Genomic DNA, 27,799 nt, shown 5'->3' with positions numbered 1-27,799 from the left:
AAGGTATGGAGAGATGAATGGAAAATGAAAATGTTAAGGATAGGAAGAAATGTGAAGAAGAAGAGACGAAGGAAAAGAAGCAAAGACGTGACTGGCAGGGTGTGCGAGGTGGGAGGAGAAAGTCACAGTGTCGGCGGAGAGTCGAGGAACGCTCACTCAAGTGACACTATTATCTAAATACCCGCAGATGCTTTTCGCTTCACGTCATGAGAGCAACAATCAGGCTTTCGACGATTGCATCCTCTTCGTCTCCTATATAGATAAATCACTTGGCAGATCAGCGAGAACTCTCTCATTGTACAGCCACCTTCGGCCTTCTATTTATTTAGCATGGTGAGTTGTCCACCGGCATCGCCATGTTACATACATCACCCGGGAGGCTAAACCGGACAGGCGTGGGCTACCGGTGGAGAGGGCTGAGAGTGCAGCTCTTCTTGTCAATTTGTTCGGCCAGATAATATTTTCATACGATTATCGTCGTTAAAAAAAAAAAAAAAAAGGTTCTTCCAGGGGTGGCCTGTCAATCCGAGGGGAAGCGCTCGCTACCTATGCAGGTTTTGATCAGGTTATTGCCTGAACCTATACCATCGATCTTTGCAAAACAGCCCGGGCCTGATAAGCGAAGACAGGGGACCGACAGTCGGTGTGCTGGAGAGGAATTTCGGGCTATTGATGGTCAACGCTCACCGTTTGATTCGAAATGAAAAAGGCACAGCAGCGGTACGCCGTTCTGTGTTCACAAATGCTAGCAAACAAGTCATGATAATCAAATCCTTGCTTCACTATAACCATATAGTACATCCTCTTGGTAAAAATGAAACTCAGACGACGGGATATTAGATGCAGTTACCCAGAAGCCGAAAACGCCCCTAACACCACATTTCCGAGATGCCACCACATGAATAACACTCCGACCTTAAGACACCGTCATTAATAATAAAATCCCACATTAATATGCCTCCTGTTCTTTCTCTATATCTCGTCTTCCCCGGCGCAGTCTATCCGCCAGATCAATATCTCCAGCGCGACGGTTGAGTCCGTTGACAAATGCTCCCTTTCCGCCGTATTTACTGGATTCTGCCCGAGCAGCCTCCTCCGCTTCACGCTGCGCATTTTCACGTGCTTCAGCAGCGCTCAGGCGTGAAGCTCGTGCGTGATCAAGCTCTTCCGCATTTTGTTGCATGGCAGCCAGCCGAGCTGCTCTGTCTTCATCATTTGTAAATTGACGATGTCTTTCACCTGTGCCTTCCCGTCGTCTTGGAGGAGAAGGTCGTCGGGAATCGTAGTGGCTTTCCCTATTTGGATAGGATGGCCCATCCCTTGATCTATAGTAGGACCGGGTCTCTTGAGCCCGTGGGGAATATGATCGACGCTTTCGATAAGGAGACGGAGATCGGTGAGACCTACCCAGAGGTCTGACGCTTCTGGATCTAGATCGCGAGCGGCTTTCCACGTGCCGGTGTCGGTGGCGATGCCTGCCACGGCGGTCATCTTCATCGTATCTTCTCGATCGGTGCCTCGAATGACGATCTTCATCATCTCGATGACGATGCCTTCTATTCTTTCGGTCCCTATCGGAACTTCTCTTTTCGCGCGACTCAATTCCTGCAGCCTTTAGTAGCTCCCGCCGTCGCGTGGGGTCATTCATCATAGCTTCGTATGCTGCCTGTTCCTGCTTTTTGATAGCCAGCATAGGATCCTCCCGAATCTTTGCAGCGATATCCTTCGCGTTATTTGCATTCTGCACAGCCATAAAGGAGCTCTCTCCGGATGACTTCTCCAGCTTCGAGTTGTCGTTCCCTTTAATCAAACCATCGATCCGGCGCTTTCCAAGCAAATAGCCCTCCATCTCCTCTGTTGTCCCGGCCTGACCAGCAGCGGGGCCAGAGTACATCCAGTCAACCCGATTCAATCGCTTCTTCCCACCCGCAGCTTCTTGCATCTCTTCTAATTCTTGTATCTGTCGCTCTTCTGCCCGCTCTCTCATCATTTGGTCAATGCGTTTGCGCTCTTCGAGCGCTTTCTTCTGTTCCACCCATACTCGCTCCTGGTTCTTTAGCAGAACCGGATTCCAGCTCTTCTTCAAATTGAGATCACCACCCATTTTGACGATGCTTTTGCTGGCTTGGGGGTTCGTTTGGCGTCGAAGGACGCAGAAGCGCGATGGATTTAATGGTGGCGGGTTATCTTTCCAGCCCCAAATTGCTTAGTAACGCGGGAGAGTGTGGCTAACACTTAGATTCGCGCTAAATTATTTAAGGTTTAGCGTGCCAAGCTCCCCTCCCGTCCATCTCATGTCATTACCAGCGAGGTTCAGCGCGATCAGTGCTCAATCAGCGAGCCTATATCGCTACTCTCTGGACAAACACGAGACCAACGCTCCAATTTTTTGACTTGAGAAGGGCCATTGCTGTATTTCCAAGATGTCTGATGACGATTTTATGCAAGAGTCGGATCAGGAAGAGTGCGCTTTACCCTCACAATGAGCTTTGACGATACCACTGCTAACGGGGAACCGATAGGTACGACTTTGAATATGAAGATGCTGACGACGATGAGCTCGGCGACATTGGAATTGAGAACAAATATTACAATGCAAAACAAATAAAAGGAGAAAATCCCGAGGAGGCGATTGAAGAGTTCCTGGGCGTCCCGTTGTTAGAGCAAGACAAAGGCGATTGGTATGCTATGTTTTCATAGCCTGCTGGACAGGCGCTGATAACCGAGCAGGGGTTTTAAAGGACTAAAACAAGCAATAAAACTGGAATTTAAGCTGGGTCGGTATGACGATGTGAGTACATACCTGTAAGGGGTGCACGATTACGGAAACAATGGAACTTACAATTTCTCATTTAGGCTGTTGAGCATTATCAAGAACTCCTCACATATGTCAAATCGGCCGTCACGAGGAATTATTCTGAAAAGTCAATCAATAATATGCTGGACTACATCGAAAAGGGCGCTGAAGACGAGAAAGCCTACCACTGCATGGAGAAGTTCTATTCTTTGACGTTGAATTCTTTCCAGAGCACAAACAATGAGCGACTTTGGTTAAAAACGAATATCAAGCTGGCAAGGCTATGGCTAGATCGGAAAGAATACGGACAACTAAGCAAGAAAGTTCGGGAGCTGCACAAGGCATGTCAGCGACCTGATGGAACAGATGATCCCGCGAAGGGAACTTACTCGTTGGAAGTTTACGCCCTAGAGATACAAATGTACGCGAATACCAAGAACAACAAGCGGTTGAAAGCTCTGTATCAGAAAGCTCTGAAGGTCCGGTCTGCCGTGCCACACCCTAAAATCATGGGCATTATCCGTGAATGCGGAGGCAAGATGCACATGAGTGAGGAAAACTGGAAGGAAGCTCAAAGCGACTTCTTCGAATCTTTTCGGAACTACGATGAAGCCGGGTCTATGCAACGAATACAGGTTCTGAAATACCTCGTTCTAACTACTATGTTAATGAAATCCGACATCAACCCTTTCGATTCCCAAGAAACGAAGCCCTACAAAAATGATCCCCGAATATCTGCTATGACGGACCTCGTCGATGCTTTTCAACGAGACGACATCCTCGCCTACGAAGACATCCTAAAAAAGAACCAAGACTTGCTCGCCGATCCCTTCATTGCCGAAAACATCGACGAAGTCAGCCGGACTATGCGCACGAAGGCCGTCCTCAAGCTAATTGCCCCATATACCCGCTTCTCCCTTGCTTTCGTATCAAAACAACTTAGAATCTCCGTTCCCGAAGTTCAAGATATCCTCTCCTACCTTATCCTAGACGGTAAGCTACAAGATGCGAAAATCGACGAACTAACCGGCATTGTGACAATTGGAGGACGGCACGACTCCGAGAGATTGGCTGCTGTCGACATGTGGATGGGCGAACTGAATAAGTTATGGAATACTGTCCTAAGTCAAGGTGACGGGTTTAGGGCTGACGAAAGTGGGCGCATGCTCGGCTCCCTTACGGGCGGGGCGAGCCTCGGGATGGGCCATGGCGGATCACATCTTGGGTCATTACGGAGCCTTGGGAGGGGACCGCAACAAGGTCACCCGAAGCACGCCAAGGGGAAGCCTACAAAGAAGGCGCATCGATAGGCCCTGACAAATCCCTGATTTACCTCTTTGACAAGTCGACACTGCGGAACCTTTACAACATGCATGCAGTATGCACTATGCGATGCAAACGTAATTTTGGTCATGCAGCTTCGCCAGCCTCCCCTTCTTTCTTTTCATTTCCCCTCATACGTATCTTTCTCTTCTGAAGGGGAAGTTTTTCCTCCAGAATGGTACGAACATCGGTCACTCAGCATTTGCTCTATGTCAAATTGGAATACTTCCAGCTACCCCCACAACAGTCAGGTGAGGGGCCTCACCCCCTTCAAAGCCCGTCGAGAACAAAGTTGTACAATGCACACAGCCTGGGGCGATCGAATCCACCCACCTCATCCCATGTTTTCTGTCTTACACAAAACCTTGGGTCACCCTGTTTTCCTGTTCCTGGCGGGTTTCCGGCGGCTGGCGCACCAGTGCCACCGCTTAAAATGAGTGTGTTACATCAATGGACGCCTCATGCATGTACGTAAACTCTCCTGACGCCATTTGCTGCGCCGAACATTCCGCTGCATTTTGTGCTCTCTCATAGTGTGGCAAACACTTCGATTGGCTTGACTGTCTCGGAACTCTTTATCTGAGCGGATTTTTTCTTTTGAAATGTTGTATTCAAGTTGATCAAATCCTTCCGGCGGCAGATACTCCGTACCATCATCCCAATAATTTCTTGGGAATATGGTTGCCTCGACTTGTAGCTAGGTTAGAGTAGCACAGCACACGTATATTGAAGCAGCGAGCGGGAAAACGAGAAACGACCTAATGGTCTAATCCCGTGATAGTGATACAAGGGCCATGGGATGAATTTTTGCGTACGGAGTAGTTTTACACAATGACATGGTGTACAGTATACCCTGCTGTACATCTAATCGGATTTCTTGAGGTGACTATATCACAAGAATTTTCTGCAATCTTTCCCCTGTGAAGTTTCACTCCCCTGCAGCAATCACAATTCACTCATGACAGTAAATACAAGCCTGCATATCAAAAGCAAACAGCACTAAACATGATGCTGTGTCCGATTTTACGCCATTTCCATGTGACCATCCCTTTTTTGTAATCTGAAAGCAAATACAGAGACCGCTGGAAGAGAAAACAAAGCCATATGACCAGGAAAGAGGGAGAGAGAAAGAGAGAAGACAAACATCTCATTTTCTCCCAATTGGAGGACTTGTCAAAAGAGAATTCACTATCTGTAGGGAAGTATTTCCTTTCGTTTGAACAAAGATTTTTTTCCCCCCGTTTGCTGTTCTGTTTCAGCTGCATGACGCCCAGGTTTGCATTAAGACCTGAAATTGTCACAGCATACTCCGTACTCCATATCTGCGTGGGTAGCATCCCCTTTTCGAGTTTGGGCTTGAAACCCGAGGAACACATGCATATGTACGCACGGGTGGAGGCATCGCATGACATGAATAATCATATTCCGTAAATTAGCACTTGATTTCCACTTTTAACAAATTGGTATGTTGCCTTGATGGGAAAGTTGGTATTAGCATTGTCAGAGTGTACTACCTGTCAGTAGCTGGGCAGGAGTACTAGTTGATCACTCTGTCAAAAGTCTCTCATGTTGTGTAACACGGTACTGCTTTGGCCCGTCCCGCTACCGCTTTCAAGGCAGGTTCTCGTATGTATGAATGCACGCGGTTAAATGTTAATAGACCATCACAAGGGATCAACCAAGCATTGTCAATTGTACTCGTGTATTTCCTGCCATTCATATAAATTGTAGCCAGGCTCGTTTACGCTGCGTAACTTGATCTGAAGAGATAATGATATCAGATACATTGTCTCGTTCCGCCTGGCTACGCGGGCCAAGTGTTACAGAGAAACCGGGCAACATCATTTGGTAATAAGCATACGGCGCGGTCTTGAAGTTCGTTTCCAACCGTTTGATTGCCGAGCTGAACAATCATATCGGCTGTCCAGGCTTCAGTGGCTGTGTGACCGAAAGTCGTGGTACAAACTAATTTGTATATTCGAGCGCGGGAGGAAGGGATTTGAAATGAAGATTCAAGAGAGGCGGATAGGCAGTGGATCGGTAATCGACAAATTGTCGGATATCCAAATGAGAAAGGTCACCGAGGGCGGTGGATCGAGCGATGCGGATGGTGCATTCTTGTGGACAACCTCCTCTCGGCTCTTGCAGATGGTAACCACAAAAGTCAAATGTCTGCAGAATGGAGCAAACAGGTTTGACTCACAACCCAATAAAAACCCAAAAGATGATCCTGTGTACGCCAATCAGCCCTAATATCAATTGTTAGCGGCGTTGACACCCAGAAACAACTGGACACCGGAATCTTGCGCTCCAATGGGCGGCGTTGCTCGGTTAAAGACTGCGCTGTCAATCTGGTTTGCTCCAAAGCTCAGAGGGAAATACGAGTATGTCGTCCAACATGGCAAAGCAACCATAGGACTTGTACGGAGTATGCGCAGTAATGGTGATGTGCCATACGGTGGGTGGAACGTTTGCAGCTGCAGGGTTGGTGGGATAGACGGTTTAGAATGTATCTGGACAGCAAAGCGAGGGAACGCAATTACATTGGGTACGCACCTAAAACTAACAGTTCACGGAGTACTCCGTACGGAGAAACTGTATCGTGTCCGCTCTTCAACAGGCCTTGTTGAGTATGCTGTAACCTGTCAAGTCAGGATTCCTATGGTCCGCTGTATAAAGAAAAAGAAAAGAGAAGAAAGATCAATCCAGCGCAACCGGAAGCGAAAAGTTTCAGAAACTAAACTTTGGGAGGGAATTGCTCGAATAATACTCTGCATTATTGATCATGGTGGTCCTTTGATGTTCCCTGCCCCACGACCTGAATACCATTGCATTCCATGTGTTCGCAAAACCATGGTAGAGATGGGGCTTGCACGTAATGAGACAGGCAGGAAATTCCTGACTTCATTGATATCGAGAGCCGCGAGCCTCACACGCCAGAGTGTGGTAGATAGAAATGCCTGGTAGTGACGAATTTCATGGATATCGTAGCCACCGACCAGTGGACCGCAAAGCGGACACATCACCCCACAATCGCATGTATTTTCCAGGTGTGTTGATGTGGCGTAGGAAAATAGCTCGGATCCAGGCATCGACAAGGATTGAGCAGGGAAGCCAGCGCTTACTCCTCCGTAGACGCCCAGAAAACGCGAAAGGGGTTTCAAGGTTGAAAGGCCCGTCAGCGAGCGGACTTGGACCCCCTTACGGCAACAACGAACAAGACGGAGGTTTCTCGATATCGATACCCTGGCTTTTTTGCTTCAATGAGAGCCAAAAAATGCAGGGAATGGCTAGGATGCTGAGTATCTTGTAACAAAGTACGGAGCACTCTGTATGGTAACTGTAGTTCTCCCCCGTATTGGGACCAACAGCGTGCGTGCTCCTCTTACTATCCTTGCATTATCCAGTGAACCACCACCATAACATCTGATGAAATGGGGTACAGCATTGGCTGCTGGCCTGTCTTTCACGTATTGTCATGTTGCCTATGCGCAGAGGTATTTCTTTTAGTCTCCCTCAATCAGCTGATAGAAGAACCACTCATGTAGCTACCCGTGAAATCATAGGAAATATTTTTGGGTTCTGGGACTTGGTGGGCAGGGAGGGATATCAAAATGTATCACTCCATACGTAGTACACCCTTATCCTTCACCGCCGGCTCTAAAAGAGTAGAGGCAGCTGGGTAAGCAGTACAACGTAAGAGGCGTAACACTGGCAGCACTCTGGTATGCATGCTGTGGAAGTCATTGCAGGCGCCCGCGTTACAAAATTATTTTGTTTTGGTTCGCGGCGAGGGATTTTGGCGAATGTTTTCCCGTCGAACTGCCTGTTGCGCGTATCAAGCTTCCGCATAGCGGCCGTTTGCTGCCAGACAAGGCTCGCGATTGGTGTTCAGGGGCTGAGACTTGTTTCTCTTTCCCATTGGACCCGAAGGCGCATTAGCCCTCGAGAGCCGTATGGAAGGGGTGTTATCCATAGGCTGGATAATTGTACCAGCAGCAGGCTGGAGCTGCTGAGGGGGAAGACGGGACTGATCCCGCTAACTCCTCTCCAAACCCGCCGCCCCTCGTTCTTCCTGCATGCACCGAGCAATCAGAGCGCAGATGATGTTGGCTTTGTGCTCTGTTGCCGACCCGCTGGCCTGGACAAACAGGTGAAGTCACCGGTCCTAGCTCTTTTTCCCCCTCTTGGCGGGCTTTCGCCTCTGTCGAAGAGGAAAAGCAATGTTTGCAGATGGGAGGTGAGGCTGTCGTCGTTTTCGCTCCGTCGAGAACTTTGGAACTCCTTTCTCCGTAAGCCCACAAAACCCGACCACAAGATTGCTTGATCGGCCTCGAGACGTGCAACGTCCCAGGCACTGCGATCATCGGGTTGATTTGATCGATAATCCTGTATTTATTTTCCGGAACTGCTCGTTTGCACAGTTACAACGCCGTTACCCGTGGATAATCCCTCCGATCACTTCCCAGAAGATGCTGCTGTGGTCATGATTGCAACTTGCAGACGGGCAACAGCGACAACGGGTTACGGCATTAGAGACACGGAATTCCTATAGCGTCAAGCTTGCGTCTGCTGCAGTCACATCCATTATTGATAAATAGCCTGTTTGGAAGGGAGAAAAGTACGTATTCCATTTCATTCTTGACACTGCCCGCCAGCGCTCTCTGCTTTTCGTCTTTGTCCAGCACGCCTTCAAATCGCCTATTTCAATGCTCGCCTCCCCTCCCCTTTAAGATCTTCAAGCGATTGCTTTCCCTCTTCCTCGATCTACAAGTCTACAGTTGTAGCCCTCGTCTGATACCCCGTCTGTGAAATAATCGTGTGCCGTTGTCGCTCGTCGCTACTTTGTGTTTGGTCAGAAGCAGCAATGACGTTCACCAACATGTACCCTATCTTCGACAACAGCAACCTCTTCCATCCCTACTTTTACCCCTTGGTGGACTATCCCCTCGTCTATCTGAGCTTACAAGAATACGAAGTCTTTCCCAGGACGCTCGCAGAAGTTCATCCGCCTTTGGTCTATCCGCATTACATCGAGGACCCGGACCCGACCTTCATCATGAATTCCCTCCCTCCCGACGATATGGAGCGGTTCCAGAAACTCTCCAACGAGTACGAACCGGATATACAAGTAGGACCCCGATTTATCTATGTATGCTAGTAGGAGCTCCATTGCTAACGCCAGGTAGGGTCCTCTCGTCGGCCCAAAACAATCGACGGATGCAATTGTTAGCGAGTACGCGCAGGGACATCCGATCTATGTCGCGAAGACCTCTGTACGTCTGCAGGTCTGGAGACTGAAATGCTTAACCTAGGAATCTGACTGAGAGATAGGCGCTTGCCGCGACGCATTCATTCTATCGAATTATGAAAGGGGATGGCAATTGCGGCTGGAGAGGTATGGAACAAGTGATATACTCTCTACGAAAAGCTCTTAAGGCTGACGTTTGAACTAGCTATCGCCTTTGGCTATTTCGAAAATCTCTTCCATTTGCGGGACTTGAACAAAGTCGCTCAAGAAACCGCCAGAATCAAAAGTTTCAACAACTTATTGAACTCCGTCGGCCATCAGGAGGACCTCTATGAGATGTTCGTTGACGCAACTATGGACCTCCTCGCAAAGGTCTCGAAGGCCATTGAGACCGGTAATTATGACGACACGTTTCTTCTGGACGAGTTTAATTTGGAATATAATTCAACCTCTATAATCCAGCATTTCAGGGTTCGTTTTCCCCGATGGGATATGCTCTCCCTACTCGTTGCTGACTTGGATATTTATCTTAGTTGATGACAAGCGCTTGGATGCGACTGAATCGCGACAGGTATCAGTCGTTTCTTTCTGAGCCCCTGGACAATTACTGTGCAAAGGCAATCGAGACTGTGAGAACGGAAATCGACGAGATTGGCCTCCAAGGCTTAGTGGATGGCGTCATCGCCGATTCAGGCTTTGCCGTCCAGATTGCCTACCTAGATCGGAGCAGCGGCAATGAGGTCAATTTCCATCTACTCACTCCTAATCAGCCTAGCCTTGCTACTATCAGATTACTTTATCGACCGTGAGTGCCGCTGTTCCCTTCCCCCCCTTGACCTAATCTAATGCACAACCCCTTAGGGGCCACTACGATCTTCTATACCAAGGGCTTTTGGGTTCGCACTCCGACATCCCAGTCAACTACCAGGTCGGATTGGCATACACATGCGCTCCTTGGTGTGGGAACGGGTTGCAATTCGACTTCAATCCGTATCTAATGGCAATTCCTTCTCTCACTCTTGATACACACACTTGCACACATCCACCACCACCTCACATATCGCATTATCTACCCCTACGTTCGGGCCCTGCATTCCATCCACCCATGGCTTTCAGCCCTCCACCGCCATTTGAGCAGCAACTTTTGCCTGGCGTGCCGGCCAGTCCCTTGCCACCTCCCCCTGATAGATCCAACGAGCTGCCAATCCGGATGAATCCCTTGGTCCGTGAACCAATGAATACTATTCCCTTGAGCTCCGTCCCTTTCCGAAAGTAAGTGACTGAATCTCCACTCTCTAGCGCATCTGGTACAATCGTGGGGTTTCTTGGTATCCCTTCATGCCACTGTTTACTGACCAAGTTTGATTTTGTAGCTCTCAGCATAACCAGGCCCATTTTCAGAACCCGGATTTCCAGCCATCGCAGTGGGACTACACCAAAGAATACAAATAGCCACACCAGTGACATGGCTGTGCCGCACAACTCTCGACAAGCGGCGTAACCCATAATGTGACACGACATTTGCTTTCATTCTTCCATGCCAGCGACCGTTTTCCATGTTTAACTCCTTTTTAAAGTTTGGCGACTAGGCGTTCTACAGGAACCCCGTTGTCAAATCGTTGCTGCAGCACATTCGCCTAGCTGTGACTCCGGTCTCCCTCCCCCTCCCCCCTCCTTTTTTTTTTTTTTTTTTTAACACTTCTTCATATGCCAACTCGTACTTCCACTACATTTGACTACATTTTATGGTTTTCTGGCATCGCTAAACAGTGATTACGCTGTGCTCTTACTTTCGGTTTGACACCTCCTCTCGGGCTATTTCTCCTATTTCACACCACAATGACTCGTATGATAAGTTCTTTTCTTGAGACCTCGCCTAACTTTTTGCACTTCATCCATTTCTTCCTTGCTATTTTTAATCAGATTCTTCGGTATTCTCAATGTGTTCGTTAAGTGATGTCTGTTTGCAATTCCGGCTAGCTTAGAATCTATATTGTTAAGGATGTAATGTCATTGGCACATCTCATCTCTACAGCCCCGTTTCCGAGTCGCCCTTCGGGCTATGCCATTAGTACGTATCCGAATCTTTCAGCCACTTAAAGAGCACCGGTATGTATGCATACGACGGCAGCTATTGGTGTTTCGTGTCATCAAAATTTTGATTTTCGAAAGACGAGCTGCAGAAATTATCAGATACATGGCGCAGCATTCCACTCGATACTAGATGGTAAATATAGTAAGACATCGAGGAGGTTTTGGACCAGAGGCCTTTTTTTTTTTTCCCGAGAGCGCCAAATCATCCTTGGCTCGTTTGCATCAGGCAAGCTCCCGAACTTCGGGATGGCTGGAACGTTTTTCAATGGTCCCTTAATTCTTTTTTTTTTTTTTTTTTTTTTTTTTTTTTGCTTTTTGTTCTTGCGGGAAGAAACGCCTGAGCGGAGCCACTTCCCAGGTCTTATCTCACGATGACCATATTCGATTAGGCTGCAGCTGTCCTTCTCTTATCTGGCGCTCCTCATCCTCCGATACCACGACCCAATCACGCACCCCACCTTTCCAATCAGCAATGCGACCCTCCTTCACCTGGACAATCACAACCCTCACATCATCCTCCACGACGGGAACATCCACATCCTGACCGCCCTCATCACCACCAACACAGCCGCCCTCTGCGGGACGACCGAAGATCCCCATCTCCGACGAGTCCGAGGCGAACGTGTTATTCTCCAGGTGCCGCTCCTTGCACCACTTCTCCTCCTCGCTGCCTGCCTCGAGGAAGCGTGCGGTGCCGGTGATAGTGGTGCTGATGCTGCTCATGGCGCTGGTGTTGATGTTCAGGAGGAGGGTTGCGAGGCTGGACTGGGTGGCTGCCGGGGGTGGGGAGCCCTCGCGGGCCGGGTCGCGGGTGCGGGTGGGTGGGCGGTGGGAGACCCAGTCGTGGACGAGCAGGGAGACGCGCGGGTTGGAGAGGAGGTTGATGGTCTTTTTAGAGGAAGGGTTGGTGGTCATGATGATGGTTGGGTGGGCGGAGAAAGGGGTGCTGGGGAGGTAGGTATAGGACATTAGGGAGATGTGCGGGGTGAGGTTGTCGCATGTTGCGAGATGGAGCTATGTGGTGGGAGTACTGGTTAGTCGTGGCCCATGCTGGGAGGAGTTGACGTGGCCAAAGGGAGCTGGGGTTCCGTACGAATCTGGAGTTCTTGAGGCAGGAGACAACTTCTGGAGGGAGGGTGGTGGAGTAGCGAGGGTGGGTGGTGGTGGCAGAGGGTTCGTAGCTGAGAGGAGGATTGTGAGAGGCCATCTTGCTACCGCTGAATTAACAGTCGGGACGAGTCGGCTATTGGTTCCAGCAGCTCTATCTAATGAGCAGGGGGCCCCAAGTGGTGCAGATGCGTCGTGAGATCAAGAGATCAAAGCATCAGGGTTGTCGACAAGCCCAAATATCGCCCACCAAAAGCTCACCGACCGGCCGAGACCTAGGCACATATACTCGGACTCAATCACGTGATTCATCAGTGGCCTGAGAGCTACGTCATTGTTACATAAGCCATTTTGAATCACGTGTCGTATTGGCCGAAAGCGGGATGGCGCGGTTTTACGCTGAGATTTGCAGTACTCCCGTACTGAGGCTTTGCCCGTGTGGTTTACTGTGGTGAGAAAGTTTCCCCGCATTTCCCGTCGGGGAAGCGTGTGGCTTGGGTCCTCCCTCTTTCGACGGGGGAACTCCGTAGGACTGTACGTCGCCCTTGATAGTTACCTAACCAACTTACTTAACTCGAACGCTCTCACTCCCGAACTCTCTGCCTGCTTCCCTGCAGCCTCTCCGCTTCCCTCGATGTACTGCCAAAGTAGCTCTCCTCAAGCGGCTTGGGTAAACGCTTAACCATCTTGCTGCCGATTAACCACGCTCTCCGCTCCTTTTCTCTCCTGCAATCGATCTGTATTTCTCGCTTGTTCCTCTCTGCTGTTCCAATTGTCTGTAGTAGCATTGGGCTCCCCTTCACACCCGTTCAACTCACAAACTACCCCCAAAACCCTTGTCATCCCAGGTTGAAACCGCCTGGAATCCAAAGCACCCTTTTGTCCGCTCCCCTGTTTCTTCACGCTACATGAACAGTACCTTGCCTGTCCTTTGCCCCTCACTTCTATAGTCGCATGTGTCACTGTCGCTGCTTAGCTGGTTCCTGGCCCGTCGTCAAAGTGGCCTAGCTCTGCTGTCCCGCATCCTTGCACTCTCTCCGCCAAACCTCACCTTTGCCTCCAGCGGTTGTTTTCCGTCTCCCTCCTCCTCCTCCACCCCCTTCTCTTCTTCTTTTTTGTGTTCAATATCCTTTGCTTTCCTATTTGTATTCATTCTTCAGCCTTTCCGTGCTAGCATATTCTTTGACTCGCACTTGTTGAATCCGTCTGCATCCTCTCCTTCCGTCTCATATCTCTCTCAACCCTGCACACGACCCCAATCAACAGACCACCCAACCCACCATGCTGGCAACGCGTCTTCGGCCCAGCATCTCCCCCTCACTTCTCTCCCGCACCTTTACTACCTCCTCTGTTTGTTTCAAGGCCCCCTCCATCAGAGACATCACCCCAGACAATGCTGCTACATTCAATCAGCGTCAGAAGGAATTCCGTGAGAATCTCGAAGCCGCACGGAAGAAAAAGCTAGAGCAAGAGAGTCAGTCGGTTGATAGTTCCGTTTCTTCTTCTTCCTCCTCCTCCTCCTCTACCTCCTCTGCCTCCTCTGCCTCCACGGGTTCCTCTGCTTCCGTTGCTCGGCCCACGGGCGACGCAAGCGGATCGGCCACCCGCCCTGTCATCGATGCTGCCGATCATTTGGATGGCCAGGCCTTGGGCTCACTTTCCACTCACCGGATTCTAGGAGAAAGACGCCAATCGGAGCTCAACAGCCAGACCACGAAGCGCGGCCCGCTCTCCAGCCTCATCTATGGAACCAAAGAGGGCCAGCAGCTCGACAGAGACATCGAGAGGTCGTTCTCCGAAGTTCTCGCTCGCGGCAAGTACGTTCACTCGATCGTTTTCCATAAGGTCAAACCAGACAAGGTCGACGAGTACGTCGAATTGGTGGGAGAATGGTACCCCAAGATGGCGGCTCTCGAAGCCAACCGTGTGAACCTCGTTGGAAGCTGGCGCACCCAGGTCGGAGATAACGATACCTTTGGTATGATGTTTTCCCCTCCGAGGGCACATTGTTGCTACATCCCTTGCATCCCTTCTTTTGCTGAAATTGTTTTGTTAACTACTTTTTTTTCCTCCCTCCTCTAGTTCATATTTGGGAATATCAGCGCTACACTGGATACCATGGATCGCTCCATAACATTTCGAAGCACCCCGATTTCCCCAAGTTCGATCGTCACCTGAAGTCCCTGATCGAGAGCAAGAACACATCATTGATGCAAGAATTCTCCTTCTGGCCGACCACTCCACCCCGTCGCCTCGGCGGCATCTTTGAGCTTCGCTCCTACACCCTGCATCCGGGCAACCTGTTGGAGTGGGAAAGCCACTGGAGAAAGGGCCTGGCGGCCAGACGTGTGGTGATGGAGGGAGTTGGAGCGTGGTTTGTGCAGATTGGCGATCTCAACACCGTGCACCACCTGTGGCAGTTTGCGGACCTCGAGGAGCGCAAGAAGAGACGCGAGGAGTCCTGGAACATCGAGGGCTGGGCCGACACGGTGCACAAGACGGTTCCGCTGATCCAGACGATGAAGAGCCGTATCCTCATTCCCATGCCGTGGAGCCCGGTGGGGTAAGGATGACAACCAGCCCAGCAATTCCCGGCGCTTCTCTCGGATAAAGCATCTTTACGGGGGGGCATCTATTTTGTGAGCGGGATATTATTTCTACTACGCAGCTGGCCAGACACGGCACTGACGTCATATGGTTAGGAGGACAGTGGTGGTTGGTGGGAACGAACGGCCTTTTTTTCCCCTTTTTTTTCCTTTTTTTTTTTTTTTTTTTTTTTTTTTTTCCCTCCCAATGAGCGGAAATTTGCGAGGATTCGGCGACGGGAAAGTAGCAGCAGGCCAGCGATTCGAAAGGGCAAAGAAAGTGACAGCAAAGCAACTTACAAAGCCACAGCGAAAAGGCCACGGCCGGCGGGGTGGCTCCAGGGGTGGTTTCCCGGCGGGCGGCTCGTTCTGTCCTGGTTCGGCGCATTCTGGCCGAGAGAGAGAGAGAGGGAGAGTCGCTTTCCCCTTTCATAAGTTCTATCTGTTGTGTAAACAATTACAGGCGTGGGCTCTTTCTAGAACCAGACAATAACCACCATGAGCCTGCCTGCATAGCATAGTACATTTACCTTACATAGCAACTGCCCAAAACACATCAAGGGTTCTTTATTTATCTCCATATCTGTGCCTGAATATGGTTGTTTGTTGACGGAATTGAATTTTGCACCTTTTTTTCCCCCCAAATGCTGTTCCTGGCAAGAAAGACTTGGCGGAAGGAAGGTTCAACCGAGCCCCGGAGCCAGCCAATGAGAGCGCGCCGTCGGGGAATTCAACGTTTCTGGCGTGTTCACAAGCAAAAAAAAAAAAAAAAAATACAGGAAAAAAAAAAGGTTGGCGATGCGAGAATAATGAGAGACAATCAGGAGAGACTCTGCGAGATCACCGGCATCATCGACCTAGAGAGAGGGGCAGCCATTAGGTTAACCACCACCATCCGCAGCGCTGACCCTTATTCTTCATCAATAACTCCTTAGTTAAAGAGTCCCAAGCTCCTCTCTCCCCATGCAAAGCAGCGGCATAGATCCCCCCCTCTTCCTCCTCTTCCTCCTCTTCTGCTTTTAAATCCTCCCCCCATCCATAATTCCGCTTCCACCCCAACCAACAAGAGTCTCGTATGTCTCTTCTATCACAATAAATAGCCAAGCCGAACGCACCACCAGACTCCCGGTACTTTTCTCGTCCGGGACAAAATCGTAACTCCCCTCTTTCAGAGGGTACCTCTAATTCTATCGCTTCTATCTAGGGGACAACCAAAAAAAAAAAAAAGGCATCCTTGTCTACCCGCTCGCCATGGTGTATATTCGACAATGGGACCTCGAGGCCCTGCGCCAGTATAAGTACTCCGGCGTGGACAGGTCCCTGGTCTCGCGCTATATCATGAAGCCCTTCTATACACATGTGGTGATCAAGTGTTTCCCGATGTCAATGGCGTGAGTGCACCACAGCTGTCCATAATAACCATTTCCCCTTGTATACCAAGCATCCATAGAGACAGGGGGGAGTTCGCCGACGTCTCGTCAAGGCTTGGGCTTGTGGTGTGATGAGAAAAGTGCACAAAAAGTTCTAACGAAGTTGCTGTTGGTTTTTTTAATGCAAACCGTGCTTAGGCCGAATCTTGTAAGTGGGTGCGATTTTTCGGGAGCTATACTTAACATCTTCTCTTCTTCTTCTTCTTCGTCTTCTTTTTCAAATAGGGTGGGTTGGATGTGAGAAACTAACCCCGGTTTCTTTGAACAGATCACATTGACTGGTTTCTCGTTTGTGGTCATCAATTTCCTCACTCTGCTCTGGTATAATCCCGGCTTGGACACCGATTGTCCGCCTTGGGTGTATCTCAGCTGGGCTGTCGGGTTGTTCTTGTATCAGACCTTCGACGCTGTCGATGGAACCCAGGCGTACGTCCTTATCTCACTCACTACCCTGTTGACAAGCCTTGGACGGTCATGCCAAGTCGTTACCAAACCCTTTCCTCCCTGAACCGTTAGAGCTGACCGGAACATAGCCGGAGAACACGCCAGAGCGGACCGTTGGGAGAGCTCTTTGACCATGGTAAATCTTAAACAGTTCTTGCTTTTTTCAAGTGACCGGGAGCTGACCCTGGATTTCTTCGTTTCCCCTTCCCTGCAGGAGTCGATGCGTGCAACACCGCCCTAGAGGTCCTTATGTTTGCCGGTGCTCTGAACCTAGGACAGACCTGGGCGACTGTTTTGGCTCTATTTGGCTGTATGTTTCGCCTGCTTTCTCTTTAAAAGTTTTACCCTTTACCACGCATATCCTGCTAATGGTCCTGTAGCGGCACTCACCTTCTACGTTCAAACATGGGATGAATACTATACCCAAGTCTTAACGCTGGGCATAATATCCGGCCCAGTCGAAGGCATTTTGACTCTGTGCCTGGTTTACATTTTCACCGCTGTCAAGGCAGGCGGCAGCTTCTGGCACCAGCCTATGATGCCTACGATGGGCGTGCCTCAAATCGCCTTGATCCCCGATCATATCTACAACCTCCCATTCACCTCATGGTACCTTATCTACGGTGGATTCCTCCTACTATTCAGCACCGTCATGAGTATTATGAATGTCATTGACGTCCGACGGAAGCGCGGCCAGAGCACCCTTCAGCCGCTGCTCGGCCTTCTCCCTGTCGCCGCTGCTTGGACGCTGATCACCTCGTATTTGCACTTGAACCCGATAATTCTAAACCATCACCTTGTCCCCTTCTCGTTGTTTGTCGGTATCATCAATGCCTACTCTGTCGGACGCATGATCATCGCACACCTGGTGAAAACGGAATTTCCGTACCAGAATGTGCTCTTGTTCCCGCTTCTTTTCGCGGTTTTCGACAGTGCGGCGCCGAAGATGGGTTGGCCATGGCCTGGGTACCTTGGCGATAGCACCAATCAGGTTGCCTTTGTGTTCGGGTGCTTGGGATTGGCATTAGGTGTTTACGGTAGCTTTGTGGTGAGTGCCTTTTTTTTTTTTTTTTTTTTTTTTTTTTTTTTTCTTGTCGCTTGTCTGAACCCTGCTATGATTTTTTTTGAGGGAGGGATGGGCTGATGGAGAAACGCCGTTAGTACGACGTGATCACGACGATCTGCGACTATCTTGACATTTGGTGCTTGACAATTAAGCACCCGTTCAACCCGAACTCCAACGACGTACATAACGCGAAGGGCAAAAGCGCGTAATGCATGTCAGTGCTGACATCGCCCATTTCTTTTCCCCGATGGTGCTCTGGCACTTAACCGCGCAAGAAATGCCGTTGACCTTTATAGCGAACCCCCGACGACGGCTACTTCCCGTCGAAATACCGACAAAGTTCTCCGACTTGTGGCTCTGGAAGTTCGGGACGCAAGAACGTGCCCCTGGTGAGCGAGTGTACAATGAAGATAAGAGGTCCCCCCTATCTACGAGCCAATTATTGACAGAGCCGTTATAAGACGATTTCGGCGTCATTCTTTTCTCCATTAAAAAAAAAAAGAAGAAAACAAGGAAAAAAAAAAAAGGATATGCTGTTTTCCCATTCTTTAGATGCCTTGATACCACACACAGCAATAACTTGTAAAGTGTCCCAGCGTCTCCCTCTTGTGTTTTCCTGTATTTGATATTCTTTTCTTTTTTAATATTGTTTACTATGTAGTCATGTTTTAATCTGTCCGGCCCGGTATATAGTACCTTCGGAATGGGTGGTTCTGTTTATGTGATACAGCTGCATCACATTCAAAAGGAATACCTCTGTAAGTACTAAAAAGGAAAGTTATTTCATTGCTCCCTTTTCTTTATTAATATTATCCGGACAAAAGGCAGGCATTAAGGCCTTGTAATTAATAGATTATTAAACTTAAAGAGAAAAAAGAGAGATAGAGAGAGAGAGAGAGAGAGAGAGAGAGAGAGAGAGAGAGAGAGAGAGAGAAACCGCTGTGGTTCATTTTAGAAATCCTTGCTAAACAACGCCCGACGCTTCAAATGCGATGTTCGGCCAAAAGGAGAAAAAACAAAACATTCTTCGCATAGCCTTGCTCCGTTGTTGACGCGCGGATGCTGGCAGACAGCTTTCTTCTTGCGACACGTGAAGCACTTTGGTGGTTCGTTGTCAGCGCCAGAGTTGTTAGAAGTATCCGGACGCTCCGTACCGACCAGATCAAGTATACGCAGCGCTAGATACTCAAGTGCACACGCGATGAGAGACCTGCTGGGCGTGGGCTCCACGAAGGGCGGAGATGGCTTTCTATACGACGCGAGCAGCGCGGCCTGCAGGTGAAAGTCCTCCGTGGCGGGCCTTGCAGAGCGCTGGAGGAAACTCGCGGCCTCTCTCCTTTCAGCCTCGTCCTCGGCGTCTGCTTGCGCTTTTCGTTCGGCGTCGGCCTGGGCTATCGCTTCGAGTTCGGCTTTGGCGCGTTCCTCGGCTTCGGCTTGGTCTTCGGCGTGGAATTCGGCTTGGATCTCGGGGTCTGGGATGGCGATGGGTTCGAGATGGGTGGGCGGGTTGAGAGGGGCCGTGTCGGTTAGGGCGCCGGATGTCACGGCTGGCGGGGTGGGCGCGTTGAGCCAGGGTGATGCGAATGGGGAGTTTCTGATGTTGGAGGTGAAGGCGTGAGATCCTGCATTGGGGGGAGAGGGTAAGTTGGGAGGCCTTTTTATTTGGGGCGTTGTTCTGGGGAGGAAAGGGGGGGGTTGCACCGGTATATTGGGTCTGAGGGAAATGTAGAACCATGACCTCCTGCCAGTGTGTGTTGACATAATATAGCCGTCCATCGTTAACCATAGCCCGATCCCAGAATGCAGTAGCCGCTGGCGAAAAGAAGTAGTTTGCTCCAGTCATATTGACAGGCGTCCAACGCGCGCTGCTTTTAAAATGACTTTTGAAGGAGTATATACGCGAGGAATGAAGCTCAGCAAGAGGTCGCTGCAGCAGACCAGTTGAAGCCGGAGCTTCCAGGAGGCAGCAGCATATGCTCTCCCTGGCCTGGTACCATGGGTTACGCCTTCTTTGTCCCAAGAGCTTCCGAGCCCTGGACATTCGTCATCGAACGAAACGAGTCGACGCGCAGCAAGGTTAAGGGTCAAGAGCGACCATAGTCCGCCGTGTCAACGGGAGCCATTGTTCATCACAGCTGCACCAGATATTCCGCACTGGTGAGGGCATTGCATTTGTCCAAAACGGCTCAAAAAGTCCAGCTCTCGAGCAGTATGGAGGACGTCGTAATCGCAGGATGAAATTGTTGTTGGTTAGTGCCAGGTGCATTGGGGCGCTCGGAGCCAACATTGGGACTTTGCATAGATCTACTAGAATCTCTGCTCTGCATCTCCACTCCACCGTGGAATATCCTTGTATGCTCACTAACCGCGGAGGATCACTTTTTTTTTCGGATGTCTGCGATTCAACTGAAATGCCCGCGATTTGACCCAGTTCAGCTGACTCAGCCAGCCAAACGGGACCCCACAGCTTGGCGGACTCTGAGTGGCTGGAGTGAGTCGCGCTAGACCAAAACGGTTAGGTAAGCGAAGTGCCACAGAATTGCACTGCAAAGTTTCGCTAAATCGAGTTTTGCCTCCACGAAACCTCGCGCTGCCAGCTCCCACGAGACCTCCTCTTCAACCACCGTTTGACCCGACCTATCTCGAGACACACCCTCCCAGCCAAGTCTACTCGCAGATAACGTCCCGTTCAAGTCAAAATGGTGAGTTGCTGCTGCCCAATCTCTCGATGAATGGAGATGTCGTCCAGAGTGTGGATAGTGTGGATGTGTGATGCGATCAGGCTTGCCTTCGCTCCCGTCATCGAATAACGGCAACCCGGAGACGAAATTGGAAATGCTGACGGTCTGCCATCGATAGGTTCTCGCGGTCGATCTCCTCAACCCTACGCCTCAGGCCGAGGCCCGCAAGCACAAGCTCAAGGTACGCTCGCCACTCCTCCAGTCGAACAAGGGCGTATACAACGTATTTAGGGAAGATGGACAGCTGACGCGAGGATTTCTGCTCAAACTAGACTCTTGTGCCTGCTCCTCGATCCTTCTTCATGGACGTCAAGTGCCCCGGCTGCTTCACAATCACCACCGTCTTCTCACACGCACAGACCGTCGTCATCTGCGCCGGATGCTCGACCGTTCTCTGCCAACCTACCGGTGGCAAGGCCAGATTGACCGAGGGATGCTCTTTCAGGAGAAAGTAGATGCCAAAAATCTATAACAAAAAAAGAGGGAACTTTTGTCATGAATAGCTCGAATACCAGTTAACGAATTTATCCCAAAAAAAAGCAATCATGGCGTTCTAAAATCCTCCACAAGTTTCCTCGTTCTCCCTACCTGACCTTCCTTACTTCCGACTTCTCTCCTTCGCCTGGGGCATCGCCCCCAATCAACAATTACTCTGCAGATAGAAGATGGAATGAACCAACCCCTTTTTTCTTTACTGTGCTGCGCCGGAGCGGAAAACGTGGGTCAATCTTTGATTCTGTTGGACAAGTGTTTATTCTTCTCGACAACGCATGGGAAAAGGCCGGGGGGAAGGGAGTTCCGGATATCTGGCGATTCCAACAACACCTTTCGTCGTCTCGCTTTATCGTCGCGTTGATTAGTTCTTTTTTGTGCGTCTAGCATCGCTTCCTGCATTCTGGCGAAAACTCGTTTTGATATTTTCGACACATCATAGGGGAAGGAGAGATGGACGAAGCATCAGTTATGAGCTCGAGCCTTACGTTACGCCCACGCGGGAGGGGGGAAGTCGCTTTTCTCTTTTCTTTTCACGACAATAATAAAACTCCACGCCTGGACTGACCTAGAGGCTTGTGACGACGGATGCGACTTCTGTTGAGGATACCTATCTGCCTGGTCTTGTACAAAGCACAGCGAGTCCGAATTCCTCGTGCGCGGTTCTGGTCTTGAAACGGCTGGGATTGCAACGCGGATTTTGTATGCTATGAGTAGTGTTTATGTATCAAGCGAGCTAGCTGTTGTCCTCGATCTTGGCCCTTTCGTATCGCAATCCCTTGGTCCTTCGTAGTTGACAGAAGCTTGAAAATAGGCTTCAGCAGCCGATGACGTATATATATGAACTGCTTTTCTGTAAGCCTAGCATCTAGTCAGATTTGGCTGAGAGGAATCTGAAAATCCACTCAATTTCGTAACAAACCGGCCCGACAATTAAGTTTCCCACCCCCCTCCGAGATTGGAACAGGGTTTCACAGAGAAATTTTTACATCAATATTCTATCAATTTCTAGTATTTACAGTTGAAAAAGAGCGCCTTTGGCGTGGATGTGGTGAGATTTCGTCCTGGAGTCGCACAACCAGGTCAGGCGCCAAGACCGTGCGTGTTAACCTGTTGAAGGACGACCCCGGGGCGTGTTAACCGCTCCGCTTGATATGATCTCCTCAAGCCAAAACGTCAGCCAAAAGCGTCAGCAGCACTGGCGATCGGTGCCGCTCAACCAGGGGCTTGCACTGTTGCAAATATCCTGCAATTGTTCGAGTAAAATGGAGACAGCGAAGAGAATAGATGCAAAAAGGGGGGTGGCAGAGCACTCTCGCATGATTGAAGGAGAGCGCCTGCGTTTTTGGCGTCCTCTTCCGCAACCCAGGTTGTTGCGTTCACACCTCCTGGAACCTTTCTTTTATTTCTCCTGAAACGGGGGAATCTGTAGTCTATTGAACCGGAAGAATTCTTCCACAGCAGCACTTCTCATAGCGGACAATCTGGGCCGAAGGGAGCGCGTCAACGGACTGCTAATGGAGACTTGACTTTGAGACTATTGAACCACAAAACGCCCGTTGGTGAATAGGAAGTTTCAGGGAGATGCGGAGAATTGAAGAAGGCGCGCCGGTGAGGGAATTTTAAAAGCCCCGGGACGTCCTCTTCTCCTGTTCTACTGCTGCTCTCGCTGTTCTCAAGACCAAGTATTTCTGCCCTCGAGACCAATTTATACAGAAACCTCTCTCCGGATCCAGGTCTATTTTCAGACTCCAAGTCTCCGTCACAATGCCCAACAGCAGCTACGGCAGTTACACCTAAAAATCCTCTGGCACCAACAGCCAGATTTGTCTCTCCTTAGCTCTACTCGGGCCAGGAAGCTGCCGCACAGCTGGCAACGGGATAGCTCACAGCTCGTGCTGAAAACCTTAGGTTGAGGATATGTGTCACTAATCGTCATTCAGGGAAACCACTATTGCTCGCGCGACTACGCCTCCGGAGCTGCCAACAGCAGCTCCTATCACTACTCCAACACGTGAGGATCCTTGTTAGGCTCTGCTTTCTTCTTGCTAACATTGTTGTCCTATAGCAACGGCTCGTACTATTATAGCAACCCAAATGGGAGCACGTACTACAACAGCGGCCAGGGGAGCTCAACCTATACCTCCCCAAGCGGTAACGTCTCCAAGTCCAGTGGCGGAAAGTAAATTTGACCGAAGATCTCGTCTCTGCACCGTCGTAAGAAACAGCATGAGGCGAGCCCGTCTGCTCCGTTCAACGGACTTTCGATGATTGTTGAAGCCATAACAGTGCTGGCATGGGTGTTAGCATGCCCCGTGTTGTCTTTTAACTGGAAGAAGAAAGAAAAACTCATTCATGTCCTTGTACTTTCTATTTCCCAGAGTTTTTGACTGCAAATTGATGGGACCCTAGCAAATGATATGAATCGACGAGGTTTTTCTTTTTTTCTCGTGACTTTGCTATCAATCGCATCGTTATGCATACTCAGGTAAATCAAGCTCGTTAAAAAATTGGGAAAATTAGGAAATATTACACACTGAATACCCTCACCATGGTCTAGTAGTAGTGGTATTCATTCAGAGACTCAGCGTCACGAATTGGCCTGTCGAGTAGCGCCCAGGCGGTGAGAGAGTAACTTGTGGTGGTGATAGTTAAGAAACGTTATCGCCGAGGCAAGTGCAGTTCGGTGAGTTTGAAAGCATTTCCGTCGCGATATAATATTCAACCGGGGGGACTCAACGCCGTTCATCCCTGAATCATGTCTCTAGGCTTGATCATCCGTTGACCGCGCTCCCGAAACTATTTCTTTGAGAGTCACATCTGGGACTTCTCCCACCAGCACATCTCCACGGCACTCTCGCTTCCCGTCCCCGCCAGACAAATCACCATGGCGGCCGACAAACCCCTCCTTAAAATCCTCATGCTGCACGGCTTCACCCAGTCCGGCCCTCTCTTTCGTGCCAAAACCCGTGCCCTTGAGAAACACCTCCAGAAATCCTTCCCGCTGCACACCCTCGTCCTCTCCTACCCCTCCGGCCCCGTCCGCCTCGACCCCTCCGACATACCTAATTTCCGCCCCTCAGCGCCAGAATCAGACGACCAGCCTTCGCAGGAACTGTGCGCCTGGTGGCGTCGCGCAGATGGGATCGATCCGCCGGAATATCTCCGGTTCGACGTGGGCCTGACGGCCGTTGCGCAGACGCTGAGATCGGAGGGTCCCTTTGACGGGGTGATTGGATTCTCTCAGGGCGCTGCGTTCGCGGGGATGTTGGCCGGTTTGCTGGAGGATGGGAGGAAGGAGGCCTTTGAGTATTTTTCAAAGCCGGAGAATAATAGTTCGCCGGTGACTCGTGCGTCCGGGTCGTTTGCTCAGCCCACTGTTGCTGCTGCTGCCGCGGCGAATTCGCAGCAGCAGCTGGCGATGGGTTCCGTCTCCGGCGTGGAATTCCCCGCGGCGTTCTGGAACTTGGATCACCCGCCGCTGAAGTTTGCTATTTGTTATTCCGGATTTCGAGCGCCTGGGGCGCGGTATCGGGCTTTCTATGAGCGACCTGCGATTCGGACGCCTATCTTGCATGTCCTTGGCAGTCTAGACGCTATTGTTGATGAGAGTCGCAGTCGATTCCTGATTGACTCGTGTGCGGGCGATCCGGAGAAAGAAGGGAGAGTTGTTTGGCATCCTGGTGGTCACTTTTTGCCATGCCAAAGGCCGTATCTGGATGCGGCGGTGAAGTTTATCAGGGAATGTCTGGAGACGGGCAAGGGGAAAGGAGAGAGTGGGACAAGTAGCGGCGGTAAGTTAGAGGAGGATATTCCGGTGGAAGATATGGTTATGCCGTTCTAATGACCTTGTCTTATCTTACATAGTTGCCTGCTCCGCGGATGTTAAGGGCTTAAGGGGAAATATTTAGTCGGCAAACTAAGCAATTGGTTGGGATGAGGCTTAGTTACACCTATAGACCTATAGATCTATACCTAGAGAAGACTTTGTATGTCCTTAGAGGATAATCGCCGCATATTCTTCTTCAAATTCTATTCCTGAAAAGAGCACGTTTGCACAAGGTCCAAACGTAACGTGGATTGTTAAAGGCATGTAGTTATACAATTGTTGTCATCTACATCCTGAACTCCCTCAACGAGCCTTTGCCCTCTCTGATTTCGAAGGTAAAATGCGTGCCATCATCTCTTCCTTCGTGATCAAATGATCGATGCGCTCCAGTAGTCCCAGCAAACTCTGCATACTGCCGCTCCACTCATTCAACACATCATCCGCATCTCGTGGCTTAGCGAAGCTTACGATCCTTGCCGGTCGATCGATTCTGGCGTAGATTGTCTTCGACGTAACCAAGTCGCTGATGTATTTCTCGGTTTCAGCTTCATCGAGGTCGAGGAGCTCGGTCAGGCGGCTGGTTTGAATACGGGTGTAGTATTTCGCAACAACACGGATGTTGTGCTCGATAACTCGCTTGCGGAGGTCCTGCCATCTGCGATTTGGCTTGTCATCCATAGACTGACCTGGAAGGGCGTCAAAGACATCGGTGCCGCACAGGTGAGGGCCAAATTGCTCGGAGACCACTGGCCAGCGCATGAGCTCGTGAGTCGTAAAGAGTTTGATCAATTGCGACTCGACGGGAACGAGTGAGTTGCGAGAATCGGCTTTGATACGGTAGAGAAGATCAGATTGCTCATTGTCATAAGGGGCTAGAACGACATTATAGATGATACGTTGAAGTGTCTGATATCCGATTAGCATCACAAAATAAAAATTGGAGCTATGTGGACTTACTGCTCGAAGTTGATCTGGGTTCTCCTCCACGGATTCTGTGTCAAGTACTTGTCGATAGTGCTTGCAAACCTCAAGGTACTGATCCTCATGATTCGCTAGGGCAATCTGCTGTTCGTAATACATCAGTTTAAGATCCGTCACATCTTCCTCCTTCTCCACCGGTGGCTCATCCGGCTTTCGCTGGCGTTCTCGCTCCTCCTCTTCTTTCTTCTGCTTCTCAATCTCCTCTGGTGTCTTCTTGGGCTTTCGCGCAAAGTATCTTGTGTTGATCTTTCGGCTCAGTATTTTGGCCTGGGTCCAGTCTCCTCTAGCTATACATAACGCAACCTGTTCAAGAATGAACTCTGTCTTTTCTCTTCTGGCCATGGACCCAAAGGTCTCCACTTGAAGCTCGCACAGGATGTCCGCAGCAGCAGCAATGTCGCCTTGAGATTTCTTTATCTCGGATAAAATGCGCGTTACCCGAGCCCTTTCGACTTCGACGAAGATCTAATAGAAGTCTGCCATGAGCAAAAATTCCATGGAGTGCGCCCTCGCTGTGCAATTGATCTCACCTTCCCTTCCGTAACGTTTCTCAACGTCTCGATCAGCGACATCTTGGCGTCCATGTTGGGAGTCTCGTCGAGAAAGCCCATCACCACCTGTACCATCTTCGTCGTCGCCTGCTTAAGCTGGCCATGTTTCTTTGATAAAGCAACAACATGCTCATTCAGAAGCGGCCAATCGCCGGCGTCTTTGCACAATGTACATATCGCAACTAGAAGTCTGGAGGTTGAAGGAAGGTCGGACGACTGCGTAAGACAGATTGTCAGCCGAAACTCAGTGTTCGAATAGCGGGAGTATTACCTGTCTAGCTTGCTTCTCAAGAGCCAATAGCTTGTCGATGGCGCCTTGTAAACTTGTCTGTGAGAGAGGACGTGAGATATAATTCTCCGAGTCAAATATGCAAAGACAGATCAGACCTTTGCTAGCTCTTGAGCTTCGGGGATTTGCTGGTCGACATCTTTCGTGAAGTCCTTATCCGGCTTGAACAAGGTACCGTCCGACATGATGTGCGCGAAGACTCCTGGGTTCGCCGATTAATGGATCAAAAAGAACAGAGTAGATTGCGAAGTTATTCACAAGAAGTATGGAGCTATTCGCTCGGAGAGCAATACACCGTGGAGTGGAACCAGTGATAGAAGCAATGGGTATCTTGAACAGGAGCAGCAGCAAGCTTCAGGTGCCCAGGTTGAGGTCAACTGGCTTGGCTGCGGCTCCAGACTCACGTAATTTGTTATATAAGCATAGTTTCGCCGAAACGGATTAGCGTGAGATTCGCTTCTAGCTTCGCGGGTGCGCTTAACGCTAATTTTTAGCGCTTGGCTTGGCCTGACAAAATGGTTTCCATCAATCACGCAATCACGAAATCGCGCAATCGTCATCAAAAGCCAAAAGGGAAAAAAAAAGGGAAAAAATAATATAAATATATATACGGAGTATATATATATTAAAGGAGAGATGGCGATCATTTTCAAGATGATTGCCCCTTTCTTTTTGTACTCGCTGTGGCTTGAACCTGGTTAATATCAAGTGATTGTGTGTGGGAACCTTTGAAATTCTGATATCCCGAAGCACGAGGTTTTGAATTGGATGGAGGATACTCTGTACTCCGTTGAGGGATAGCCCTGCCTTTGACATTTT

At 49.9% G+C, this 27,799-nt stretch overlaps 12 protein-coding genes across 12 annotated transcripts; 8 read left to right on the top strand and 4 right to left on the bottom strand.

The window, feature by feature from the left end:
* Positions 1 to 482: 482 nt before the first annotated feature.
* CWC25 (RNA-splicing factor) lies at positions 483 to 2,111 on the bottom strand. Its single transcript, XM_003066473.2, has one exon. The coding sequence runs from the start codon at positions 2,102 to 2,104 to the stop codon at positions 950 to 952; it is 1,155 nt and encodes a 384-aa protein (XP_003066519.2). The 5' UTR covers positions 2,105 to 2,111; the 3' UTR covers positions 483 to 949.
* A 312-nt stretch (positions 2,112 to 2,423) lies between these two features.
* Positions 2,424 to 4,276, top strand: D8B26_005316 (uncharacterized protein; the record flags this gene model as incomplete). Its single annotated transcript, XM_003066474.2, has 4 exons — positions 2,424 to 2,464; positions 2,523 to 2,681; positions 2,731 to 2,791; positions 2,857 to 4,276. The coding sequence occupies 4 exons, from the start codon at positions 2,424 to 2,426 to the stop codon at positions 4,105 to 4,107; spliced, it is 1,512 nt and encodes a 503-aa protein (XP_003066520.1). The 3' UTR covers positions 4,108 to 4,276.
* Positions 4,277 to 4,295: 19 nt separating this feature from the next.
* Positions 4,296 to 4,595, top strand: D8B26_005315 (uncharacterized protein; the record flags this gene model as incomplete). Its single annotated transcript, XM_066124785.1, has 1 exon — positions 4,296 to 4,595. The coding sequence occupies one exon, from the start codon at positions 4,296 to 4,298 to the stop codon at positions 4,593 to 4,595; it is 300 nt and encodes a 99-aa protein (XP_065980866.1).
* Positions 4,596 to 8,138: 3,543 nt separating this feature from the next.
* Positions 8,139 to 9,908, top strand: D8B26_005314 (uncharacterized protein; the record flags this gene model as incomplete). Its single annotated transcript, XM_066124784.1, has 5 exons — positions 8,139 to 8,741; positions 9,100 to 9,251; positions 9,310 to 9,396; positions 9,455 to 9,518; positions 9,577 to 9,908. Exons 2-5 carry the CDS (start codon positions 9,180 to 9,182, stop codon positions 9,906 to 9,908), a joined length of 555 nt encoding a protein of 184 aa, XP_065980865.1. The 5' UTR covers positions 8,139 to 8,741; positions 9,100 to 9,179.
* On the top strand, positions 9,451 to 11,460 carry D8B26_005313 (uncharacterized protein). The gene is made up of 4 exons (XM_066124783.1): positions 9,451 to 9,518; positions 9,577 to 10,176; positions 10,233 to 10,643; positions 10,745 to 11,460. Exons 2-4 carry the CDS (start codon positions 9,908 to 9,910, stop codon positions 10,821 to 10,823), a joined length of 759 nt encoding a protein of 252 aa, XP_065980864.1. The 5' UTR covers positions 9,451 to 9,518; positions 9,577 to 9,907; the 3' UTR covers positions 10,824 to 11,460.
* Positions 11,461 to 11,510: 50 nt separating this feature from the next.
* D8B26_005312 (uncharacterized protein) lies at positions 11,511 to 12,757 on the bottom strand. The gene is made up of 2 exons (XM_003066476.2): positions 12,559 to 12,757; positions 11,511 to 12,479 (listed from the first exon to the last, which is right to left on the bottom strand). The coding sequence occupies exons 1-2, from the start codon at positions 12,670 to 12,672 to the stop codon at positions 11,832 to 11,834; spliced, it is 762 nt and encodes a 253-aa protein (XP_003066522.2). The 5' UTR covers positions 12,673 to 12,757; the 3' UTR covers positions 11,511 to 11,831.
* A 465-nt stretch (positions 12,758 to 13,222) lies between these two features.
* D8B26_005311 (uncharacterized protein) lies at positions 13,223 to 15,712 on the top strand. The gene is made up of 2 exons (XM_003066477.2): positions 13,223 to 14,550; positions 14,655 to 15,712. Exons 1-2 carry the CDS (start codon positions 13,854 to 13,856, stop codon positions 15,137 to 15,139), a joined length of 1,182 nt encoding a protein of 393 aa, XP_003066523.1. The 5' UTR covers positions 13,223 to 13,853; the 3' UTR covers positions 15,140 to 15,712.
* A 308-nt stretch (positions 15,713 to 16,020) lies between these two features.
* On the top strand, positions 16,021 to 18,890 carry D8B26_005310 (uncharacterized protein). The gene is made up of 7 exons (XM_003066478.2): positions 16,021 to 16,548; positions 16,726 to 16,735; positions 16,856 to 17,013; positions 17,121 to 17,167; positions 17,246 to 17,341; positions 17,412 to 18,079; positions 18,193 to 18,890. Exons 1-7 carry the CDS (start codon positions 16,409 to 16,411, stop codon positions 18,304 to 18,306), a joined length of 1,233 nt encoding a protein of 410 aa, XP_003066524.2. The 5' UTR covers positions 16,021 to 16,408; the 3' UTR covers positions 18,307 to 18,890.
* A 131-nt stretch (positions 18,891 to 19,021) lies between these two features.
* On the bottom strand, positions 19,022 to 20,488 carry D8B26_005309 (uncharacterized protein). The gene is made up of 2 exons (XM_066124782.1): positions 19,799 to 20,488; positions 19,022 to 19,719 (listed from the first exon to the last, which is right to left on the bottom strand). The coding sequence occupies exons 1-2, from the start codon at positions 20,136 to 20,138 to the stop codon at positions 19,049 to 19,051; spliced, it is 1,011 nt and encodes a 336-aa protein (XP_065980863.1). The 5' UTR covers positions 20,139 to 20,488; the 3' UTR covers positions 19,022 to 19,048.
* A 180-nt stretch (positions 20,489 to 20,668) lies between these two features.
* On the top strand, positions 20,669 to 22,156 carry RPS27 (40S ribosomal protein eS27). The gene is made up of 3 exons (XM_003066479.2): positions 20,669 to 20,799; positions 20,957 to 21,019; positions 21,111 to 22,156. The coding sequence occupies exons 1-3, from the start codon at positions 20,797 to 20,799 to the stop codon at positions 21,291 to 21,293; spliced, it is 249 nt and encodes an 82-aa protein (XP_003066525.1). The 5' UTR covers positions 20,669 to 20,796; the 3' UTR covers positions 21,294 to 22,156.
* Positions 22,157 to 24,007: 1,851 nt separating this feature from the next.
* D8B26_005307 (uncharacterized protein) lies at positions 24,008 to 25,346 on the top strand. Its single transcript, XM_003066480.2, has 2 exons — positions 24,008 to 25,124; positions 25,198 to 25,346. The coding sequence occupies exons 1-2, from the start codon at positions 24,218 to 24,220 to the stop codon at positions 25,239 to 25,241; spliced, it is 951 nt and encodes a 316-aa protein (XP_003066526.1). The 5' UTR covers positions 24,008 to 24,217; the 3' UTR covers positions 25,242 to 25,346.
* On the bottom strand, positions 25,339 to 27,295 carry D8B26_005306 (uncharacterized protein). Its single transcript, XM_003066481.2, has 5 exons — positions 27,079 to 27,295; positions 26,963 to 27,019; positions 26,671 to 26,907; positions 26,117 to 26,605; positions 25,339 to 26,065 (listed from the first exon to the last, which is right to left on the bottom strand). The coding sequence occupies exons 1-5, from the start codon at positions 27,163 to 27,165 to the stop codon at positions 25,463 to 25,465; spliced, it is 1,473 nt and encodes a 490-aa protein (XP_003066527.2). The 5' UTR covers positions 27,166 to 27,295; the 3' UTR covers positions 25,339 to 25,462.
* Between the last annotated feature and the right edge of the window lie 504 nt (positions 27,296 to 27,799).

Source organism: Coccidioides posadasii, chromosome 3 (assembly GCF_018416015.2).
Source record: "Coccidioides posadasii str. Silveira chromosome 3, complete sequence".
In the NCBI taxonomy this organism is placed as follows: Eukaryota; Fungi; Ascomycota; class Eurotiomycetes; order Onygenales; family Onygenaceae; genus Coccidioides; species Coccidioides posadasii.
Note: the sequence above shows the minus strand (reverse complement) of the source record. Positions and strands in the feature narration are given on the sequence as shown.

Coding starts and splice junctions, on each gene's coding strand:
- CWC25 (XM_003066473.2), bottom strand. CDS start 2,104: ATGGGTGGTGATCTCAATTTGAAGAAGAGCTGGAATCCGGTTCTGCTA.
- D8B26_005313 (XM_066124783.1), top strand. CDS start 9,908: ATGACAAGCGCTTGGATGCGACTGAATCGCGACAGGTATCAGTCGTTT. Junction 10,177..10,232: donor ATCAGATTACTTTATCGACC/GTGAGTGCCGCT, acceptor ACAACCCCTTAG/GGGCCACTACGATCTTCTAT. Junction 10,644..10,744: donor AGCTCCGTCCCTTTCCGAAA/GTAAGTGACTGA, acceptor TTGATTTTGTAG/CTCTCAGCATAACCAGGCCC.
- D8B26_005312 (XM_003066476.2), bottom strand. CDS start 12,672: ATGGCCTCTCACAATCCTCCTCTCAGCTACGAACCCTCTGCCACCACC. Junction 12,480..12,558: donor GCCTCAAGAACTCCAGATTC/GTACGGAACCCC, acceptor CCCACCACATAG/CTCCATCTCGCAACATGCGA.
- D8B26_005311 (XM_003066477.2), top strand. CDS start 13,854: ATGCTGGCAACGCGTCTTCGGCCCAGCATCTCCCCCTCACTTCTCTCC. Junction 14,551..14,654: donor CGGAGATAACGATACCTTTG/GTATGATGTTTT, acceptor TCCCTCCTCTAG/TTCATATTTGGGAATATCAG.
- D8B26_005310 (XM_003066478.2), top strand. CDS start 16,409: ATGGTGTATATTCGACAATGGGACCTCGAGGCCCTGCGCCAGTATAAG. Junction 17,168..17,245: donor GGGAGAGCTCTTTGACCATG/GTAAATCTTAAA, acceptor CCTTCCCTGCAG/GAGTCGATGCGTGCAACACC. Junction 18,080..18,192: donor GTGTTTACGGTAGCTTTGTG/GTGAGTGCCTTT, acceptor AAACGCCGTTAG/TACGACGTGATCACGACGAT.
- D8B26_005309 (XM_066124782.1), bottom strand. CDS start 20,138: ATGTCCAGGGCTCGGAAGCTCTTGGGACAAAGAAGGCGTAACCCATGG. Junction 19,720..19,798: donor CCCTCAGACCCAATATACCG/GTGCAACCCCCC, acceptor CCCCCAATGCAG/GATCTCACGCCTTCACCTCC.
- RPS27 (XM_003066479.2), top strand. Junction 21,020..21,110: donor CCCGCAAGCACAAGCTCAAG/GTACGCTCGCCA, acceptor TGCTCAAACTAG/ACTCTTGTGCCTGCTCCTCG.
- D8B26_005307 (XM_003066480.2), top strand. CDS start 24,218: ATGGCGGCCGACAAACCCCTCCTTAAAATCCTCATGCTGCACGGCTTC. Junction 25,125..25,197: donor GAGTGGGACAAGTAGCGGCG/GTAAGTTAGAGG, acceptor TATCTTACATAG/TTGCCTGCTCCGCGGATGTT.
- D8B26_005306 (XM_003066481.2), bottom strand. CDS start 27,165: ATGTCGGACGGTACCTTGTTCAAGCCGGATAAGGACTTCACGAAAGAT. Junction 27,020..27,078: donor AAGCTCAAGAGCTAGCAAAG/GTCTGATCTGTC, acceptor CCTCTCTCACAG/ACAAGTTTACAAGGCGCCAT. Junction 26,908..26,962: donor TTGAGAAGCAAGCTAGACAG/GTAATACTCCCG, acceptor TGTCTTACGCAG/TCGTCCGACCTTCCTTCAAC.